Source organism: Eulemur rufifrons, chromosome 17 (assembly GCF_041146395.1).
Source record: "Eulemur rufifrons isolate Redbay chromosome 17, OSU_ERuf_1, whole genome shotgun sequence".
Classification (NCBI taxonomy): Eukaryota; Metazoa; Chordata; class Mammalia; order Primates; family Lemuridae; genus Eulemur; species Eulemur rufifrons.
In genome coordinates this window covers 47,752,328-47,773,795 of record NC_090999.1, presented here as the reverse complement: position 1 = coordinate 47,773,795, position 21,468 = coordinate 47,752,328, and the positions used below count along the sequence as shown (strand labels likewise).

The window sequence follows — 21,468 nt, the reverse complement described above, 5'->3', positions numbered from 1 at the left end:
AGGTATTTACCTAAAGAAATTGAAAGTAGGGACCAGATACTTGCACACCAATGTTCCTAGTGAAATAAAATTTATAGAGACAAAAAAGTAGAATGATGTTTGTCAGGGACTGGAGGGGAAGGAGGGATGAGGACCTATTGCTCAGGGGGTACAGAGTTTCAGTTGGAAAAGATGAAAAAATGTTAGAGATGCACAGTAGCAATGGTTGCACAACAGTGTAAACATACTAATGCCACTGAACTGTATACTTAAAAAGCAGATTAAATAACAGAATTTACGTATATTTTACCAGAATAAAAAGAAAAAATCTATACCAGAGACCATAATGAGACCACTATTACTCTTACTAGAACACCTATGAAATAGAATAAAAAATAGTGGCAATGCCAAATACAAGAAGAAATGGGATCTCCTGTACAATGCTGGTGGGGATGTAAAATGATACAGTCACTCTGGAAAGTAGTTTGGCAATTCCTTTAAAAACTAAACATGTGCTTGCCATACAACCCAGCAATCACACTCCTGGACATTTATCAGAGACAAGTCCACACAAAAACCTATACACAATTGTTCATGGCAGTTTTATTTATCATAACCAAAACCTGGAAGCAACCAAAATGTCCTACAATAGGTGAATGGTTAAACAAATTGTGGACACCCATACCATGGAATACTCCTCATCAACAAAAACGAAGGAAATGAACCATTGATAAAAGCAACAAATTGGCTTGTTCTTAAAGGCATTATGCTGAATGATAAAAAGGCAATCTCAAAAGATCACAAGCTGTATGACTCCATGTATACAACATTCTCAAAATGACAAAATTATAGAGATGAAAAGATTAGTGATTGCCTCGGGTTAGGGATGGTGGGGGAAAGGGAGAGTGAGTATATGTATGTATCATTATTTATCTACTCACGGATGGAAGCTGAAGATACTGCAATTTCCTACCATCAAAAATGCTTCAAAAATTATTCTCCATCCCCATTTTTAACCAAGGACCGCATGCAATTTAATGGCTAATTTCCCCTTCCCATTATCCCAACTTCCACCGAAAGCACAATGACAGTTAACCAGTAGAAATTCCACTGGCAACTTTCATGCATCAACTAATAATCATCGCCATTTGGTCTAATTTCTTCCCCGTTTTGCCTAGGGGAAAACTTCCTATTGAGTTCAAGCAGAAGTTTTGACATAATATCATTTATTTTCATGTTTAATCCTCTACCACCTATGCATATATATCTTTTTAAAATTCAAAAACACAAAGATATACAAGGTGCTTCTACTTCAAACAAATCTAGTATATAAAAATCTGAATTCAAACGTACAACTTAGTGTGTTTATCAAACATGTTCACCATTGGGTTTTATTAAAGAGGGCACTCTCCTGCTAAAACATGATTTTATTTATAGATAGCTTTTCTAAAACACCTTTATTACTTAATGAAGAATTCAGTAAAAGTTTAAAGAACCATAAAAGTCACAATTCAAAATAAACAAAAACAGACAACTGCATTATTATGAAAGCCAATGTTGGATTTCCCACAAAAAAAGTCATTTAACTCATTTTGTTCCACTAGCCTTTGGGATATTTTTACATTCCAATTTGTGTGAAGTGTTTTCAATTTCTAACCAAAATATGCACTACTCCTTTCACACATTTTACGATGACTATTTTTAAAATTAATTTATTTTTAATTGATATGTTATAATTGCACATATTTATGGTGTACAATTTGATGTTTTGATACCTATATGTTGTATAATGAGCCAATCAGAGTAGTTAGTGTATCTAAATACCTGATGCATTTATCATTTCTTTGTGATGAGAATATTATTCAAAAGGCTCTCTTATAGCTACTTGGTAATGCACAATACTTTACTACTAATCTTAGTCCCCCTACTGTGCAACAGTAAATGGACTAATACAATGATTTTTTCAAAGACTTGGATTATAATAATGATAAGTACTGGGAGATACTAATAATGCTAAAGCAAAGAGTAAAAAGAGAGCAGAGTATGTTCATGTAAAATGGCTCACAGATAATCTTTCCTGAGTTAGGAAATTCCTTTTTTTTTTTTTTTTTTTGAGACAGAGTCTCGCTTTGTTGCCCGGGCTAGAGTGAGTGCCATGGCGTCAGCCTAGCTCACAGCAACCTCAAACTCCTGGGCTTAAGCGATCCTACTGCCTCAGCCTCCCAGGTAGCTGGGACTACAGGCATGCGCCACCATGCCCGGCTAATTTTTTCTATATATATTTTAGTTGGCCAGATAATTTCTTTCTATTTATAGTAGAGACGGGGTCTCGCTCTTGCTCAGGCTGGTCTCGAACTCCTGACCTTGAGCGATCCACCCGCCTCGGCCTCCCAGAGTGCTAGGATTACAGGCGTGAGCCACCGCGCCTGGCTCTGAGTTAGGAAATTCTTCAGGAATCTTCTTGTTAGATAAGGTGAGCTTTTCATTCCCTACAATTTTAATAGAACTGCCTCACTGTTAAATTCTGGTTCTCAGCTAGGAATTATCTACCTCGCAAAAATGCCTTCAGTTTTTTATTGCATAATTTTTACATATTCCATATAGTAACTTAAAAATTTAGTTAAGTCTCAAACTCTGGGACGTGTTCCTCCCAAACCCCCCAAATTTCCTGACCATTATGATAGCTCCCTCCTGCTTGACCTTCTGTCTCTTTGTGTACCTAGAGTACAAAAAAACTAAAATCACAGCCCCAAGCCCAAAATAGTGATGGGCACATACCTACTAAGAAAACTCACAGTACAGAAATAAGTAAACAACAAAATTGAAGAGTGCCCCAGGATGAAATTCAACCACTGTTTATTAAATGGAACAAAATTAGAACTGTGTATTCATTCAACAAATATTTATTAAGGATGTGACATGTGCCAGGCAGTGAACTAGTTATTGGAAAATCAGCGGACAAAAAAAAAATTTTTTTATCTCCGTCTTAATGCTTACATTTTTATTGTAATAGAAGAGACACTGAACAGAATAATAACAACAAAACTCCTTTAAAATGTAAAATGTCAAGTGGAGTGTCCAGAGGACTATATTGAAGGTGTGACATTTGAACTGAAACCTGCATAGTAAGAATTTAATTGTACAGAGGGGGAAGGGGCAAGAGGGTGCCAGGTACAGAGAACAGCATATACAAAGGTCTGGGGTAATGAGAGATGTGGCACTCATGAGGAAAGGAGACAAGGAGAGTATGGCTGGAGCTTATGATGTGAAAGATTTCTATAATCCCACATATATGACCAAAAATCATTTTTCATTATCAACCATTTCGTTAACTGGACCCTCCCCAATGACCATGCTGCTGTCTGGAACACTCCTGTAAAGGGTCCGAGAGCAAGTATGCCTGAACGCTTGTCCAGGAATTCATAAGCAAACATTTACTGAAAGGCTGCAGTGTCAGACACTGCGATATAATGAAGGGTAACAATCTGTGTTCATAAGACAGTTGTCGTCAAGAACACCCTGGACTGAGAATCAGGAGAACTGGGGTCCAGATGCAAGTACCATAATTCAGCTAGGTGGCCATATCTCACTCGGCTCTGTGCCAATCACAGTTCCTGGCCAAGAGGAAATAAATGCAAAGGAAGGAACACCAACCCTGCTCCGCTGAACCTCAGTTTCCTTCTCTGTAAATGGAGGATAATTCCTACCTCATAGAGTTTTGTGAAAATTAAATGAGAACCCATTAAAGAGTATACTGTAGAGCATTTGACACATGACAGGTATATTTAAAATGTTTATTTTTGGCCGGGCGTGGTGGCTCACGCCTGTAATCCTAGCACTCTGGGAGGCCGAGGCGGGTGGATCGCTCAAGGTCAGGCATTCGAGACCAGCCTGAGCAAGAGCGAGACCCCATCTCTACTAAAAATAGAAAGAAATTATATGGACAACTAAAAATACATATAGAAAAATTAGCCGGGCATGGTGGTGCATGCCTGTAGTCCCAGCTACTCGGGAGGCTGAGGCAGTAGGATCGCTTAAGCCCAGGAGTTTGAGGTTGCTGTGAGCTAGGCTGACGCCATGGCACTCACTCTAGCCAGGGCAACAAAGCGACACTCTGTCTCAAAAAAAAAAATAAAATAAAATAAATAAAATGTTTATTTTTTAAAGCTATTTCACTGGACTCGAGTTTCTATTTTGCTGCAAATAATTTGCCCTACCTAAATGTGAATACTAATAGTATTAATTTTTTAATTTTTCTAATTCATTTTTTAAAGCAGGGAGCTGTTATTCTCTTTAAATCGGCTTTGCCTTTGGAAAGCCCAGCCCTTCAGATCATAGGCTGTGTCCAAGGCACTAGGAGTGGCGAAATATTCTGACTGCTGCTAAGGTACCCAAGAGATAGGAAGCAGCTTCCAAATGCTAACCTAACCAATACAGTGGAAACAAGCATTAGAAAACTGCCAGAAGATACCAAATACATGGCTGTCCAGGGTCATAACCTAGATACAACATTATATCCCATTCCTACCTTAGGGATAGTTATACATATAGAATTAGAACAGTTTGGGCAAAGTTCTAGAAATAAGAGAGTGAAGAAAGCCCTCTAGGTTAGAAAGAGGACTTGTCTGATTAGAACAGAGAAATGATATGGCTGCAAATTGAGAAATGAATGCAGGGAAATAATCAATATTCAAGAAGAATAAAGTATTCACAAAGTCCAAAAAAAAATGGCAACTGTGAAGCAGCTAAAGGCAAGAGTCCAAAGGTGACTTAGGACAGTGGCAGAGGAGAGAAAAGGCACAGCCATGATCATCAGCTGGCTTCGATGACTGACCAACTACAGAGGAAAAAGGACAAAGGAATTATAAAAACTCAGACTTATAGTGGGACGTCTGGGAGAACGGCAGTATGGGAATACAAATCAGGAAGTTGGAAAGAGGGGTTGCTTAGAAGAGAACTTGAAAAGCTTTTTTAAAAAATATAACTGTCTGGATTTGAAGTCAAGGCTGGATAACTGAGTGGTAATAGCAAACAGGCCAGCAGGAAGTAAAAGATGAGGCCTGGGTAGAGGTCAGGACAAGAGGGCCCACGCGTGGGAGCCTTCTGGGAGGAGTCGTGGTTTAAGTACCCAGAATAGATGAGCTCGCCCAGAGAGGAGAAAGGAGTGGCCCTGGGAAAACCCCACCTAAATGAGGAGAAGAAAGTACAATAGACAGAGAGGTAACTTGAAGGAGAACCAGCAGAGTTCATGGACACGAAAAGTACACTCTTTAAATATAAATAAAATCACACAACTCCCCTGCCAATTTCTCATGGCTGGACCCAGCCCCACCCGCCTCCGACCTGTCTCCTCTCCTCTCCCTCCCAGAGCACCAGCCTCACTGGCCTTTTCTTGTCCCTCAAATGTATGAAGTTCCTTTCCACTGCAGGGCCTTTGTGCTCTCTGATCCCTCTGCTAGAACCTCTCCAGGGAATCCTGGAGAGAATAGTCACACACACACACACACACACACACACACCATTCTCTACCAAATCATAGAGTTGTACTGTCCTAATACATACCACCACCTGAAACTCTTATTTTTTAATTTGTTCACCTACTTATTGTCTGTTCCCCACTTGGGAGAGCAGGGATCTGGGCCTTATTTTTCATTCTCTATTACAGTGCATGACACTAAATGGGAACTTAAAAAAAGTACAGCCTAGGTTAAGCAACAGCAAAATTAGCATGACCTTCATAAGATCAGTTTTGGTAACAACAGTAGGTTTAAAGCCAGACTATGTCAAGTTATGGAGAGGAAAAGGAGGCAGGAGCTAGAGACACTTATTTAAAACATGCACACCCTCAGAAGTGAGAGGGAGGAATTGTTGAAAGGCAATATCGCTGTATTCACACCTTCAGTAAAGGCTGCCTTTCTAGAATATGTAAATAAAACATTCTAATTGGATCACATCTTATTTTTCCTACTGAGGGTTCTCCCAGAGAAAAACCCTGACCCATATCTGTCATGCCTAAAATCCTTGCTTAGATGGGAACACATTTTTAAAAACCAAATAGAACAAAAATGTCAGTTACTTCAAGTTCTTTATTAAAAATACAGGCTGCACATTACTCAAAATTGTGAGAGCTGTCACTGAAATATAGGAAGTGAGACAATATCAGACTTTAAGAACACTTGATACTTATTTACCCATGGCCCTCAAGCCCATACCTGCAAAGAAATTCCTTCAAAGACAGGTGCTGGGACTAACTCTTCCTGCAGTTTCCTGTGGTTGTGCGTCTCACCTTCAGGCCTATCACCTATCAGCTGTACGGATATATTTCAAAAGACACCTCACCTATACCTTACTGTGGCATCCACCACAGTGACAGCAGAGGGGCGAACATGATAAAGAGCCACTGTGCTGAGAGGAAAGGACACTGGTTCTTGTAGAATCTGGACGGGGTGAAGCTAATGGACGATTTACATAATGTTTCTAAGTCAAAGGTTTTGCTCAAGTCTGCAAGCCATCTCTCGGGGCCGCTGAGGAGCTCAGCGCTTTACAGAAATTACCATCTGTGGCTGCTGGCCAGGCAGGGAAGAATAGTTACCATGGTCCTCTTTGCTCTATGACTAGAAAATGCTGCTTTGGAATTTGTTTGCCCCTCAGAAGGAAAACAGGAGAAAAGGCAACGAGATAAAAGCAAGGCCAAGCAGAGAGGGTAGGAAAAGGTTGAATGGAGTTAGTAGAAAACAAGAGCCAGCAGAGAGAGCGAGCTGACCTCAGTGAGCACAGCTTAAATGACAAGAAACCACCCAATGAGTGACAATCAGTTGAGATGCACATACTACTATGTTTAAGTCAAGACACAGGTAATGTTAATATAACTTGCTAAAAACAAATTTGCATAAAGTAAATGTGTGATCTAGAAGTTGATGTCAGGCAAAAGCCCTTCCTGATTCTGCTTGCTAAGCTAGAATGAGCTGTACTGATATATGTCAAACGACACCCCCACCGACACCCTCCAACATCTGAGCCAATGAAATTTCTGTTAACTTGAGCTGGGGAGCTCAATGGAACAAATGACCACCAATTATTGGGCCTGGCTTTTGTGAGCAAAGGAGCTTTAGAAGGTCAGAGCTTGCCTAGACTTAGTTACCAGCAGCATCCTCTAGTGGGACAGAAAAAAAGAAGTGCAAAAAGTGAGACACTTTAAGGTCCGGGAAATGGCACCATTCTTCATGGCAGAAGCTCAGGGGCAACTGCAGGGCAAACGAGGACAAAATGTCGTCCCTGAGTACCCGGCCCATGAGAGAACTGAGACGTGGTGACAGCAGCAAGGAGATCACGGTGAAGGGGGGAACCCCAGGCTTACTGTGGCATCTCCCACTAACAAACTTTCTGAACACAACAATTATTTTATGATTCTAATATAACATTTAAAAATCCGGAGTGTCAAACCAGCTGAATTAACTGAGTCAAGTACGTCACTCTCCCTCATAGGAGTGGCCAGGAAAAGGTCCCTGAGGTGCCTTCACAGACTAACATTCCGAGTTGAGGGGCGAGAAAGGCCAGTCGCGGGTGGCCCCTGGGGGCTGCAGAGCCACCAAGGAAGAAGGACAGTGTCTGGAGGACAGGATTTCCTTCAACAGGAACCAGAAGCCAGAGGGAATCTGTGGGAATCCGGAAGGAGGCATCTACCAGGTGAGCACAGAACAAAGCCACCAAGTCGCTTACTGCCTCGATAGGAAGCTGCTTCCTGGGCTAGAAAGCAGCCCTGGGACTCAAAGAATCCACCCAGACAGCTTGGGACCTGTCCTCCGGGTCTCCCCCTCTGGAAGGCTGGATCCAAGAGGAGTATGCTCCAACAAGTATTCAAGGCTGACACACCAAGACCCAGAAATTAGAGAAGGCTGAAGACGAGAGAGCTTAGCTGGGCTACCTGAAGCGTGGGTCAGGTCTCTGCACTTGAGATTACACCCTCAGCTCACACGCCGTGAGCCCAGCAGCAGCCAACACACTTGGGATCAAACACAGCAGGAGGCTGTGACTCAGAATAAAAGAATAATATAAACATAAAATGCTAAGGGACTAGGGAAGCAGATTAGATCCAGCTGGCGACGAGCTACTGAAGCAAAAACTTCACTGCCCAAACAGTTATACAATTTGCAGCCTCCAGAGAAAGAAATGATTATTCTTAGTCAGTTGCTATGATTGACACGTCTGCACAATATGTCGGAAGGGTGGAAGAGAGCAAGAGCCCACATGCACAGGCTCACATAGGCACCCTCTGCACATGTTATAAAAATCTCCACAGATTGGATGCTCATATTAGCCAGAATTTGAGAAATGGCAAAATAGGAAGATTAAAACAAGCAAGTGAATATTTTTAACCTTTTGTAAACTTAATCAATGTACAAAATTTAACACACTACCTTTCTTTGCACGATGAAAATGAGAACATCTCTAATTTCATAATTATCCGTTATTAAAACTAAATAGACATTAAATATTTCTGAAAGTTGCTAAATAAAATGTGCATTATTACATCTCATTTGCAAAGCAATCCATTAAAATTTTAAATGTGAACACACTTCATCCAGCAATTTCACTCCTAGGAATCTATCCCATAGAGATGAAAGTAGCGACGTATAAGGACATAGGGACAAGGATGGCTGGTGAATTCACTAAAACAGAGTGAATGCCCTTCAACTGGGAAGGGCTTGACCCACACCCATTCATTAAAAAGAATGAATTAGAGTATGCCTGATGACTTGGAGGAGTTTCTACAAAGCACTGCTGAGTTGGAAAAGATACAAAAGCCCCACGTAATATGATCCAGGCTTTTAAAAAGTATTCTATTAAAGCTTGTATATGTAAAAGCATAAAGTAAAGAAAAGCATAGAAGTGTTTGCACTAAGTCGGTGGTTCTCAAACTTTAACACACATCAGAATCACTTGAAGGTTTTGTTAAAACACAGATTGCTGGGCCCCACCCACACAGTGTCTGATTCAGGAGGCCTGAGAATTTGCATTTCTAGCAAGTTCCCAGGGATGCGGATGCTGCTGAGAACCACTGCAGAAGGTAAAGTGGGTAACGCAAAGAGCTACCTCGGAGTCTAGGAAGAAGAGTATAAAATGGGGGTTACATTTATGGAACATTGTCTGTGTGTGTGTGTGCGTGTGTGTACATTTGCAAAAACAAATTCTTGAAAGGACAGTCACCAAAATACTAATGAATTTCTCTCAGAAGTAGAATTTCAAATGATCTTCACTTTCTTCTTTATAATTTCATTTATTATTATATTCTTTATAATGAACAAGTGTTATTTAAAGAATTACTTAAAATGAAGCTGTTTTTATTGAGAAAAAAGGGAAAAAACTTTGGAACCAACAATTTCTCAAGGAAGAGCTTTTCTGTTTTAGTCATAGTGCTAGACTGATATTTTAGAAAGGCCAACATTAATTATACCTTATATGTAAAAATAAAAACATGATTAGTGTAAAAAAGGAAGTTCTTGGATTAAAAAAATAAATCAGTAAGTGGAACATGAATTTGTTTCATAACCCTCTTTGATTCACAAAAATTTAGGAAAAAACAATATAAAAAGTAATCAAAACACATTCATCAATAAAAACACACAGTTGGCTTGTAAATGCAAAATCTCTTACTCTCTCAAAATTCAATTAAATACCTAGTAAGCAAAATCTCTCCTCTTAAGCTGTCCTTGCATTGCTTCCTATCTCTTTTTATGTAGAAACTAGAAAATAATAAAAATAAGACTAAAAGCAATAAGCAGAAAGCAAACAAAATAAAAATAACTTTATGACTTTCAGGACAGGACTTATTCCAGAGTGGTATCAAGGAGTTTTAAGCCAAAAAAATAAACATCTTAGATTGGTTACACTGATTCTAATGGTTACACTTTTCCAGGCTTTTACACTTCTCATTAGCTTCACCACCACAACTCTTTGCTAGCTTAAAACACCTCTTAATACCATTTTACCATTCAATCTAAAAATGAAGCCTAGACCTCATGCCAGACTGTAAGCCTCTGCTATTTTTTCTACTGGGCACAAACAGCCCAGAGCTGTTCCTTCAGTGTTCCCTCAAGCACAAATGCAGGAAGCTGCTCAGAGCTAAAAATTGGATTTGCAATGTTCATATCCCTAAGTTCTGCAAATCGATATTATAAAGCTGTTGTTTGCTAGTCTTGCCAACTCCTGCTTCTTCTCTGATCTTATTATGGAGCACTGTTTCTCTTCTCCTGCAGTGGCAACTCAGTGGGCCACCATGGTTTATTTTAAAAATTGGACTGAGTCTGTGGCTGAGTTCAGTAATATCCCTGCTTCCCCAAGATGAAGATAAGAGTCTCCTTCCTAAAGATAAGCAAGACTGTACCTCCTTCTGAAACACACTGCTGGGGAAGTACAGAAAAAAAAAATTAAATTCTTGCTTTGTGCTCACAATAAAATATAGAAGATTACCTTTATAAAATTATGTGGGAACAAGAAGGCCAAGATTTGAAAATGCTGCATAGAAACTAAAAGTAATAGAATCTAAAAGTCTGCTGGCAAGCAGGAAAAAAAAAAAACTTGACACTACAAAAAACTTAACAGAAATAAAAACATGCATCCAAAATTCAACACCCCCCAAAAAAAGGCAAAATGACCCTTGAATATTAGTTGTTCTAGAAAGGGAAAACAACAGTGGAAGACACAAAAGAAGAAATCTTTAAAAATAAAATTTAAAGTTTTCTTCATGAATCCAAATAAAATGCATGGAAAATAAAGATTTGCATCCATAGATTTTCTATAGGTATAAAAACATCTCTATCATCTTTAGGAAGCATTTTCTGTGGTGACCAAAAAAATAGAGACAAAGAGGCATTTTAACTATAAGAAGGTTACAAGAATTCAGTCAAAACAGGTTAAAATCAAAGGACTAAACAATCAACTTAGGAGATCCCTCAGCCTCTGAATGAGGTGCCCTTTCCTTTTTTTTTTTTTGAGAAGGTGGGTAGAAGTTGGGGAATAATTTCAGTTAATTTTTTTCTTTCCTGATCATTGCTCCATTTATGTAACCTAATTCTCCTTGAGATAAATCTTGTTAATTTATATATTTTTAAAAGCCTGTTGTAATGAGATTTTTTTTCTAGGACATTAGCATACAAATATGCATAGTATTATTTTATAATTTTAATATAGTATCCCAATATGTTATGAACTGTTCACAGCTTCCTATTAGGGGGAGAGTATCTTACTTATACACTTGCTAGAGTTATTTTACTTTATTTTTCCAAAAGAACCAGTTATAACAACTAAGAAGTACACACATAAACGCACCAAAGTAAGAGATCTAATACATCACAATCAGTCAAATGAGAAACACAATATCATCTAAGTAAACACCAAACGACCCTTGATAGAACTTAACACAGACACAGATAAACCTCTGGAAGAATATATATTAAAATGTCAACAGTGCATGTTAATTCATGATAGTTTCAATTTTTTCTTTACACATTTCTAATTTTTATAATAAATAAGCATACAAAATATAACACATACATGAATAAGAGAAAATATTAAGGGTTTATAAACCAAAATATAGGAAACTGGGAGAAACTAGAAGCACATATTTATCAAACCTCTAATGATAGAAGGGCAGAGAGATACAAGATACAGAAACAAGTTGCAGTATAGCTTTTGTGTCTGCTCTGTATGCATATCACTCATTTGGTAGAATTTGGATTAAGACTTGTTTTCATTATAATACATCCCTACTGACCTCTTACTGGAGAGGCCAAATGGCCAGATTAGAATAAGTCAGTACGTTATAATATCGACAAAAAATGTTAAGTGAAAAAAATAAGACACAACCCATATATAGTAAGAGTCAGTTACATTAAATATATTTAATGTATTTTGGCTAAAATACCATCACTTATAATATGTATTTTATATTCCACTAAAAAAGAAACAAATGACAATTATGATGTAATGTTTATTTACCTAGAATTTTATTTTATACTTATCAAAAGATGACTTCTAAATTCATTTATGTAGAGATTTTTTTTTAAGATAAGGTCTCACTGTCATTCAGGCTGGAGTACAGTGGCATGATCATAGCTCACTGCCTCCTTAAACTCCTAGGGTCAAGGGATCCTCCTGCCTCAGCCTCCCACGTAGTTGGGACTGTAGGCATGCACCACCATACTCGGCTATTTTTTTTAAGTTTTTTTGTAGAGATGAGGTCTCACTATGTTGCACAGGCTGATCTTGAACTTCTGGCCTCAAGGGATCCTCCACCTCAGCTTCCCAAAGTGCGAGGATTACAGGTATGAGCCACCACGCTTGGCATATACATAGATTTTTTTCATGTATCATGCTGCTGTTTTCATGACTTTCTTTGTACACAGTAACTTGGCCTTTTAATGCCAAATCACAGTGAAATAATTTTGAAAGCAATTAATTTATGTAGTACGATTGAGGCATACAAGTAAACTGATATGAAAATATGAACCACTCTGAACAAAGTCACACATGTATAGGTAATGACATATGCAAAGATGCACAGTGAATGTAAGAGCATCTCAATTTCAGAGATGCTAAAATGAGAAAAAATATATACCTTACAATTGATAAAATATTAATATTTTAATATAGTAACATTTTCTTTGAGGCTGAGATTGTGATTTATTTTTCTTAACATGTTTCTGTACTTTCCATTTTACTCTTATCAGTATATTTTTTAATAATTAGAAAAACTTTTTTTGCTTTTATTTGGTTCATTTAAATCTCTTCTCTCCTTAAGCAGTGCATGTTGGCTCTTCCCCTAGTCTAGTCATAATCTAGTAGGTCTGTGTTCAAAATAGCTACAACTAGCACGCTGTCAACTGCAAGGTTTTCTATCATGATTGAGTTGGTGGATTTGTCTGTATGTTTGGAGGAAGGGGAACAGGATTGTAGGAGTATAGCTAAGGAGGAGAAAGGCACAAAAAAACAACAGTAAGACTTAGGAGTACTTTGAAATTTAGCCTTGGACCAGTCTTTTTTTATCTTTAATTATGGCTGGGCTGAGCCCAACTGTCTACAGACACATTTTATAGCCTGCAAATCACAACCTAGAGAGAACACCATAGACCATTGAGTAACCCAAGAGGCAGCTTTTTTTTTATTCTGAAGCCCATTTATTTTATGATTTTGTCTTCCTCCAGAGAATAAAGTAGTATGTGTACTGTGTGGGAGGGAGGTGGGGAGGGAGAGTAGGCACTCTGGCTGAGTAGTGAAGTGTGGGAAGTAGATGAATGTATTTTCATCCATTGAGGATTCTGATTAAATTTGTTCCAGTTCCTTGATATTTCCATTGTAAACTGCAATTCCCTTACTCATCCATGCCCACCTGGCCAGGCCCATCTCCCACCAACACAGTTCCTTCCTTGGGAAGGAAGTTTTGCCTGAAATCAGAAGGCAGGAAGAAAGATGAAGCCAGCTGCCATTTTATGTGTGCAGTTACAACCAGAACTGAGAAACAGAATCCTCCCTCAACCCAGAAGGCCTATCTGACTAGGCATCTCTTTGGGCATTTCTGTCCCCCAATCTCTCCCCACTTCTGTATATGTTCCAGAACTATCCCCTTGAAGTCCCACTTCATACTTTTAGCCAAAACAATTATCACCAAAACTTCCCCCCAAAAGACACACAGAAAAATTCTTTACTATTACCAGGATATTATCATATGTTCAAAAATAACTCAGATGAGTGAACTGAGTGTTTCTGAGTCCAGAAATTAAACAGTTAAAAAAATGACTGAAGGAAACATAATTAAAACCCAGACTTTGAAAACAGGAGCCAACCAGTTTTTTAAAAGGCTCCATGCAAATACTTGAACTAAACAGTTATACTCAGTGTGCTGTCCTTAAAAAGCCTTGACTCAATTGCAAGCAAAACATTTCTTCCCACTCCAGTCACATGGTACCGAGTTAAGAAAGGGCCACTTGGACCTGAAGCCCAACACTTAGCAACTTACATAAAGAGGTACTTCGCTGCAGCTCAACTCCATGGCTTCCGCATCTGCAACGAAAATAATAAACAAGGGCAGTTACTGCAGGAGTCCCCAAGTAACACACCAGCAGAGCTCTGCATCCCACCCTGACATTATCAGCATTGTGGAGATAGGGGTCAAGGAGTAATCTCTGATTAGATAGGAAAACTGCACAGACAAAATTATAAAATAAAGAAATGAGATGCTATTTACATAAAATACCCTCCCCCAGAAAAACAGTGTGATGAACCCTCAAAAAATTAAACATAGAATTACCATATGATTCAACAATTCTACGTCCACATTTATACCCAAAAGAATTAAAATGAGGTACTCAAACAGGTATCTGTACACCCAAGTTCATAGCAGCATTATTCACAATAGCCAAAAGGGGGAAACAACCCAAACGTTCATCGATGGATGAATAGATAATCAAAATGTGGTACATACATGGAATGGAATATTATTCAGCCTTTAAAAGAGTAAAATTCTGACACATGCTGCAACATGGATAACCTTTGACAACATTATCCTAAGTGAAATAAGCCAGACAGAAAGGACAAATACTGTATGATTCCAGTTATATGAGGAATCTAAAGTAGTCAAACTCACAGAAGCAGAAAGTAGAATGGTGGCTGCCGGGGTGGGGAAGACGGGGGTGGGGACTTACTGTTTATTGGATAGAGTTTCAGCTCTGCGAGATGAAAGTGTCCTAGAGATGGACGGTGGTGATGGTTTCACAACCATGTGAATGGACTTAACATTACTGATCTGTACACTTAAAAATGGTTAAGATGGTAAATTTTATGTATATTTTTCCACAATTAAAAATGAAAAATAGCCAGGCACAGTGGCTCATGCCTGTAATTCTAGCACTTCGGGAGGCCAAGGCAGGAGGATTGCTTGAGGTCAGGAGTTTGAGACCAGCCTGAGCAAGAGTGAGGTCCTGTCTCTATAAAAAAGTTGTAAAAGTTAGCTGGGCATAGTGGTGCGCATCTGTAGTCCCAACTACTTGGGAAGCTGAGGCAAGAGGATCACTTGAGCCCAGTAGCTGGAGGTTGCAGTGAGCTATGATGACACCACTGCACTCTAGCCCAGATAACAGAGCAAGACCCTGTCTCAATAAATAAATAAATAAATAAATAAATAAAAGACCCAGCATCACTCATTGCATACCAACCATGAGCCAGGCATTACACAAAGATGACCAGAAAGTGGTCCAGCCCTCAAAGAGCTCCCAAGTGAACAAATGAAAGCTAAAGATGGGAAGACAGTGAAGAGCAGATGCCTAAGAATTCTGAATGGGACAAACAAAGAGACTCAAGGGCCCCCTCACCTTTAGCCCCTCCCCCTCTACGCCTGAGGCTGGGGACCTACTCATCAGGCCCAGCCAGGCTCTGGTTCCCAGGCCACAGCCCCACTGCAGTACTTTGGGGACATCTCCTAAGAAGACAGGCATATGGCAACCTGAATTGTGACATTTAGTACAGTGATCCCTAAGGATGTACTTGGCAAGAAAGAGAATATGAAAAGTTCTATTTTTATATTTTTATAAAAGGATTTAAATTAAGTTTTACTAATACTTCACGCACATCCTGGCAGTAGCACCCTTGTGGGTCACAAGTTACATTCCTTGAGTCATCCTGGGTGATGACCAAGGGTGCTACGAGGTGGAGGTTTGACAATCCGGCCCTTCTCAGCCCTAGTTTTCAAAATATTATGCCCTGTGGCAGTGCATGTGGGCCCATTTACCTAGGCTCATAGACTATCATCATCAATATTTAATGAAACTAACTTTACAAACTGAACCAATAGCTTATAGAGTCTGGGAAAGAAACTTCAGATTAAAAATGATACTAACAACAAGAATATGACAGAACCGAGACTCCCATTCCTAATATGAGTTGTTCACAGGTCACACTACAAAATGAAAATAATTACCAACTCAAGAACACCAAGTTGATATTCTCAAAATTCTAAATTATCAAGAAGACTTTTAAAATATGAATTTCTATCCACGAGCATATGCCATGACCTCAGGATATTAGCAGTTTGTCATCTATGTTTATAGTCACGCCATACACAATTCCAGTCTCTTAAAAAATTTCCTTAACTTGATGATAAAATTAGAAGACTCTTCCAAGATTTGCACTAAATAGCAAAAGAAATGTATTACTATAGTAAATGCAGTAGTAAAAACAAATAGCTGAAATAATACAGAGAAATAAAGCAACAAACTACATTGCATTCCTTTATGAGTAAAACTGTTGAAAACTCCTGAATATTTTAAGAAACAAGTCTATTGGAATGAATTAAATTGTGCAAGAAGTTTGTTATACACCTAGATAAAAGTACAGATGTTTCTCACAACTCAGCTTGTGGTGTTTGCTAGATTTTGTCTGACAATAAAATACACAAAACCACCATTTTTGGTGAGACTATAAAGACATATTCCAAAGAATAAATTATTTCTTTAATTAAAAAAAAAACATCCTATAGGTGAACTGTTTAAGTACAATCACTGGTAAGGTATTTGCTCTGATAAGAATTTTAAAAAGCACCACACAGGAGATTCATTCACTTTGCCATTCATGGGTAAGTTACTGCAAAAAGAACTTGAGAGCAAAATCACACAGAGTTCTATAGGACATTAATCAATCAACCTCGTTAATTTTATAGAAATAAGAACTTCAATATGGTCAAATCTTTACAATTTCTGTAATGAGATAGGAATTAAATATGAAAATCTTTGCCACATTGAAGTGTGTTGCTTATATTGTGACAAAGTACTTTAAAAAGTTGTCAAACTCGAACATATACTATATAATTTTCTCTTACAAAAATAAAAGTGTTATAAACTTGCTGGGCTTTCTGAGATGAAAAGAGGTTGTTTATAGATTTTTTTTAAGTAATAAATATATATTTGTTCAAATAATTAACCCGTTCCTTCAAGAAAGGGGTGATATTTTAATAAGTGAAAAAGAAAATCCATTTCGAAAGAAACAGGTTATTAATCAATATATATGCCACAGTAAGAACATTTTGAAAGAGTATTTGTACATTTTCATTGTTTTGTGATTTTGTAGTAAAAATTTAAAGTTTGCCACCTATGGAAATCCCTCACATCTGTATTCTATAAATTTTTGGAAAAAGAGCTAACTTATTTTTTAAATCTTTCAAAGGGAGTATTTCATGGGTTTTATATTTTTTAAAATGCAACAACTTCTGATTAGTTTGCAGAAGGACTAATAGACATCAGCGAAGATGAAGATTTATTTACTATAATAGCTAAAATTAAGCAACAAATCTTTGCATAAGGGATGTGTAGAACTGAAACACAAGCCTCTCATTTATAAGCGCAGCCAACAATGCTCTTCTTCTATTAGAATCTGTGTCATAGTGAGATCTCTTTTTTAGCTACTACACTTTAAAACCAATTTCAAGTTAAACAGTAATTAGAGCCAGACATTCAAACTGAAGTGTTACAAAGTATTAAAAGTATTAAACCAGGGCTTTCAAAAATAATGGCACATATACATGATGTTACTTTCACTGACATGTTATATATTGATGATTTTGCTGAGAAAAGGACTTTTAATAGAAAATTTTTACTATATTTAATCTTCATAGCTTTTAAAATTTTTGTGTCTTAGAATAAACACTGTTACAGTAGTATGATTTATAAATAAATGCATTAAATAAAATACATGCTAAATTTTTTTTTAACTTAATAAGGGCACATGACAACACTATGATCTGCTCCTAAAAAGTAAGCCTTTTTCCGCACTTGTCAGGCTGTACGTACTTATCCAGTAGTTTTCTTCCAGGCTTAGTAGAATTAGGCACCACCTGTTGAGTGTGGTGAGCTCACAGGAGCCTGTGTAGTTCTGAATTTATACTGAGAAGGTGCCTGTGAGCTGGACTACTGTGCAAAATCCAACACCACACAGCCTCACGGAGGGGCCAGTTTCTCCACACTTTTCACTTTTCAGTCAATATGAGGCCAACTGCACCAAAGGCCTGCCTCAATTTTGGATTATACCATGATCTCAGCGAAAAGGTGAAACATCAAGGGCTAGAAAACATGTTATTTATGTTTCACCTTGTATTTAATAACTCATATTTCATTCCTACCGACTCTACCTTTTGCCATTTTTCAGTACAGAAATTTAAAAATCATTTTGAGCAGTAATTATTTTGTTTTTCAGAGAAGTCACTTTTCATTTCTTGAAAAAAATAAACTAAAACCGAAGTCCCCAGGGTTTTCAACTTCAGTCCCAATCTGTCTAAAACTCCTGTCAGAATTTCCTAGATGAATTGTAGAGAAAAGAATTGGGAGCAAATATACACTTGATAAAACCATCAAACTTCAAACTGAAATATATTTTAAAATTTTATATTCTCATTTGGATTTTCTCAAAACTATCAATGACTCCTCTTGCACAGTAAAGAGCAGTAAGTTCTGTGCTCACTTGCTGAGTCGCATGGCTAAACCATGCTGTGCCTCCTTTTATATGAAGTTTAATAATAAAACAAGTTTGTATTTGCTAGGCAAGTTCCAACTGATTAAGTTCTTCACGTGGTGTAGGTTTTCGTTACATAAATGTCATGCTCCATACTTCCTTTTATTTCCTGAAGCTTGAGTTCTCCATGTGCAATTTCTAAATTTTTCACATTCAAGTACTTTTTAAAAAAATTGTACTACATTTTCCAAAAATGTTTCTTGGGAAAGACAAGCCAAAGTATTTCCAAAGTCTTACTGGGCAGATACCAGGGAACAATTTGGGGCCTTAGAACACAGCCACAATGTTATTAAAAGAACACAAAGATACAAAAGATATAATATCTTAGACTTATGAGGAATACATAACATCCTAATATCTTTGATTGCTAGTTAACGCTAAAGAAAAGTATTAGACCATGTAAACTAAAAATTATTTTTAGTTAAAGAGGAAAATAAATATACCATTCAACTTACATAGAAAAAAAAATCAGTTGACTTTATGAAATTCTGGATCTCTCTTGTTTCTGCATCTAAATAAAACATTCTAAGACAGAATGAACATAAAACTTACAACCTTAATTTTGTCTTTGAACATGCTTACATGCCTTTTGCAAAAACAATTAACAAGTAATGGTCAGGCACTGTGCTATATAGTCTACAACCATGATCCTCACAGCAGCCTTGAGAGGAATATATAGGAAGTCCTTGTTACCTGAATATTTCTTTCCAAGTCCCTGCCATTACAAGGTTACACCAAGAAGCAAAAGCTACCTAAACATAAAAATATTCAAACAATGAACTGATGGCTTATAAAATTAAACCCAAACAGCAATTGCATCCCTATTCATTCTCTGCCTCCTCCCTCTACTCCATCTGACACTAGCATCTATGCTGGAGCCATCCCCTCTTCATAGAGAAACAGATTTGTTTTTTTCTTAATCACTAGATAACCAGTGGATTTTTGTGTAGTTTGTTTGCTTAGATCTTGGTGTGGTTACCAAATTTTGTAAATAAAATACAAATCAATTTAAAATAAAATTAGAACTCTACTTAAAAGCATAAAAATTTTCATATTGTTAAGAAAAGGATCATTGGAGAAATACTGAAATTATATATGATGCTGTTGGTCAATGAGAATGTGGCAGAGACCTATTCAAAAGTAAAAAAGAGAAAAATCATGACAAGACAGTGGCTTCAAAGATAATATTTGAATATTAAAGGAATAAGAGCACTTCCCCCCCATGAGAAAATAGAAGATCTTGGGTATTTCTAATAAAAATGACCCTCATAATCATGCTCTGAAAAATCAAATGTGACAGCGTGGATGTTACGTGGGCAATCACTGTTGTCAGAAAAATTCATGCTCCCCCCAATTAACCGTACACATGCACACACAGAGACATGATTCACTTTTTGTTCATTCTTAGAATTAGCACAAAATTGAACATTATAATTTGCATAAGATTACATAGTGAGGGCAGAGCTGGTACTGAAACACATTCTGCTCCAGAGCCTGTATTCCTAACTGTGATCCTATGCTCCCTTTTAGCCAAGGAAACAAAATATAAATTTTGTAAATATATTTATTTTCATACTTTTAGTTTCATTTTCAAAAAATAGAACCCCAGGAAAATCTTTTTTCTAATACTGTTTCCTATGAAATTTTGGCCCCATTTCAAGGAGATTCGCTTTAAGGAATGTTCCCTGACACCTGCTAGGTAGAAAAAACAGTTTCTCCTCCTATACTCTACAACACCTCTGACACCAGACATGTGGGGTTCCTCCCACCCCACATCAACCAAGCAATCAGTTCTGCCATGGACACAAATCCAACCCAGTTCGATTCCCATACTATCTCCACAGGTTGAGGGTTCAGTCCCACAAAACTGTCCCCCACTTCTGATGCCACTTGAATGCCCTTGGTTGTTTTACCTGTGCCCTGACCAACTGGCTATAAGTCAGAGTTCCCATGCCCTCCTAGTTGGGTTCAATTAATTTGCTAGTGTGGCTCATAGAACTCAAGGAAAAACACACTTACTGGTTTATTACAGATTATTGCAAAGGGTATAGATGAAGAGATGCACAGAGTGAGGTATGTGGGGAGGGGTATGGAGCTACCATGCCCTCTTGGAGTGTGCCAACCTGCAGGAACTTCCACGAGTTCAGCTATTTGGAACCTGCAACCCAGTCCTTTTGGGTTTTTAGTGGAAGCCTCATTACATAGGCATGACTGATTACCTCATTGGCCATTGGTGATCAATACAACTTTCAGTCCTTCTCTCCTCCCTGGAGGTCAGGGGTGGGGCTGAAAGTCCTAATCCTCTAATCTTGCCTTGGTCTTTTCTGTGACCAGCCCCCACCCTGAAGCCATCTAGGGACCCCCAGCTACCAGTCACCTCATTAGCATACCAATCGACATCACTTGAGGGATTCCAGGGATTTTTTTTTTAGGAATTATATGCCTGAAAACTGGAAGAAGACCAAATACTGTATATATTTCACAGTATCACACCCACTATCCTCAGGTGAGAGGACCTTCCATGCTCCTGTGCCCATTTGACATGTGAGGAAAGAAAAGCTCAGCAAAGTTATGCCACTTTAATGAGGTTGAGCAGCTTGAAGTGGCTGAGCAGGATGTAAATGCAGCCTGTCTGACCCCTGCCCCATGTTCTCAGCACAAAGTCCTTTTGTAACATACGTATGGTCTGAAAGACAGTGACTTGCTTAGCTAAAAGGCAGCAAAGGTGTTGCGGTTAGGAGCACGGGTTTGGGAACCAGCTACATTGAATATCAGCTGTGCCGGGTTCTAACTGCATGACTTTAAGTCCACTCTTTCACCTCTCTGGGCCAGTTTCTCATCTGTCAAGTAGAACTAGTCATAGTACCTACCTCATAAGGTATTGTGAGGATTAAGAGATTTGATAGAGTAAAAAGAGAGAACACTTAATGCCTATCA

General features: G+C 38.0%; 1 protein-coding gene across 1 annotated transcript in view; it reads right to left on the bottom strand.

The window, feature by feature from the left end:
* Positions 1–21,468, bottom strand: part of ARHGEF28 (Rho guanine nucleotide exchange factor 28) — a 267,842-nt gene that overhangs the window by 206,969 nt on the left and 39,405 nt on the right. Inside the window, exon 2 of the mRNA XM_069492767.1 lies at positions 13,994–14,037. Within this exon, the coding sequence (XP_069348868.1) occupies positions 13,994–14,026 (33 nt within the window). The 5' untranslated portion in view covers positions 14,027–14,037. The remainder of the gene's footprint in view (positions 1–13,993; positions 14,038–21,468) is intronic.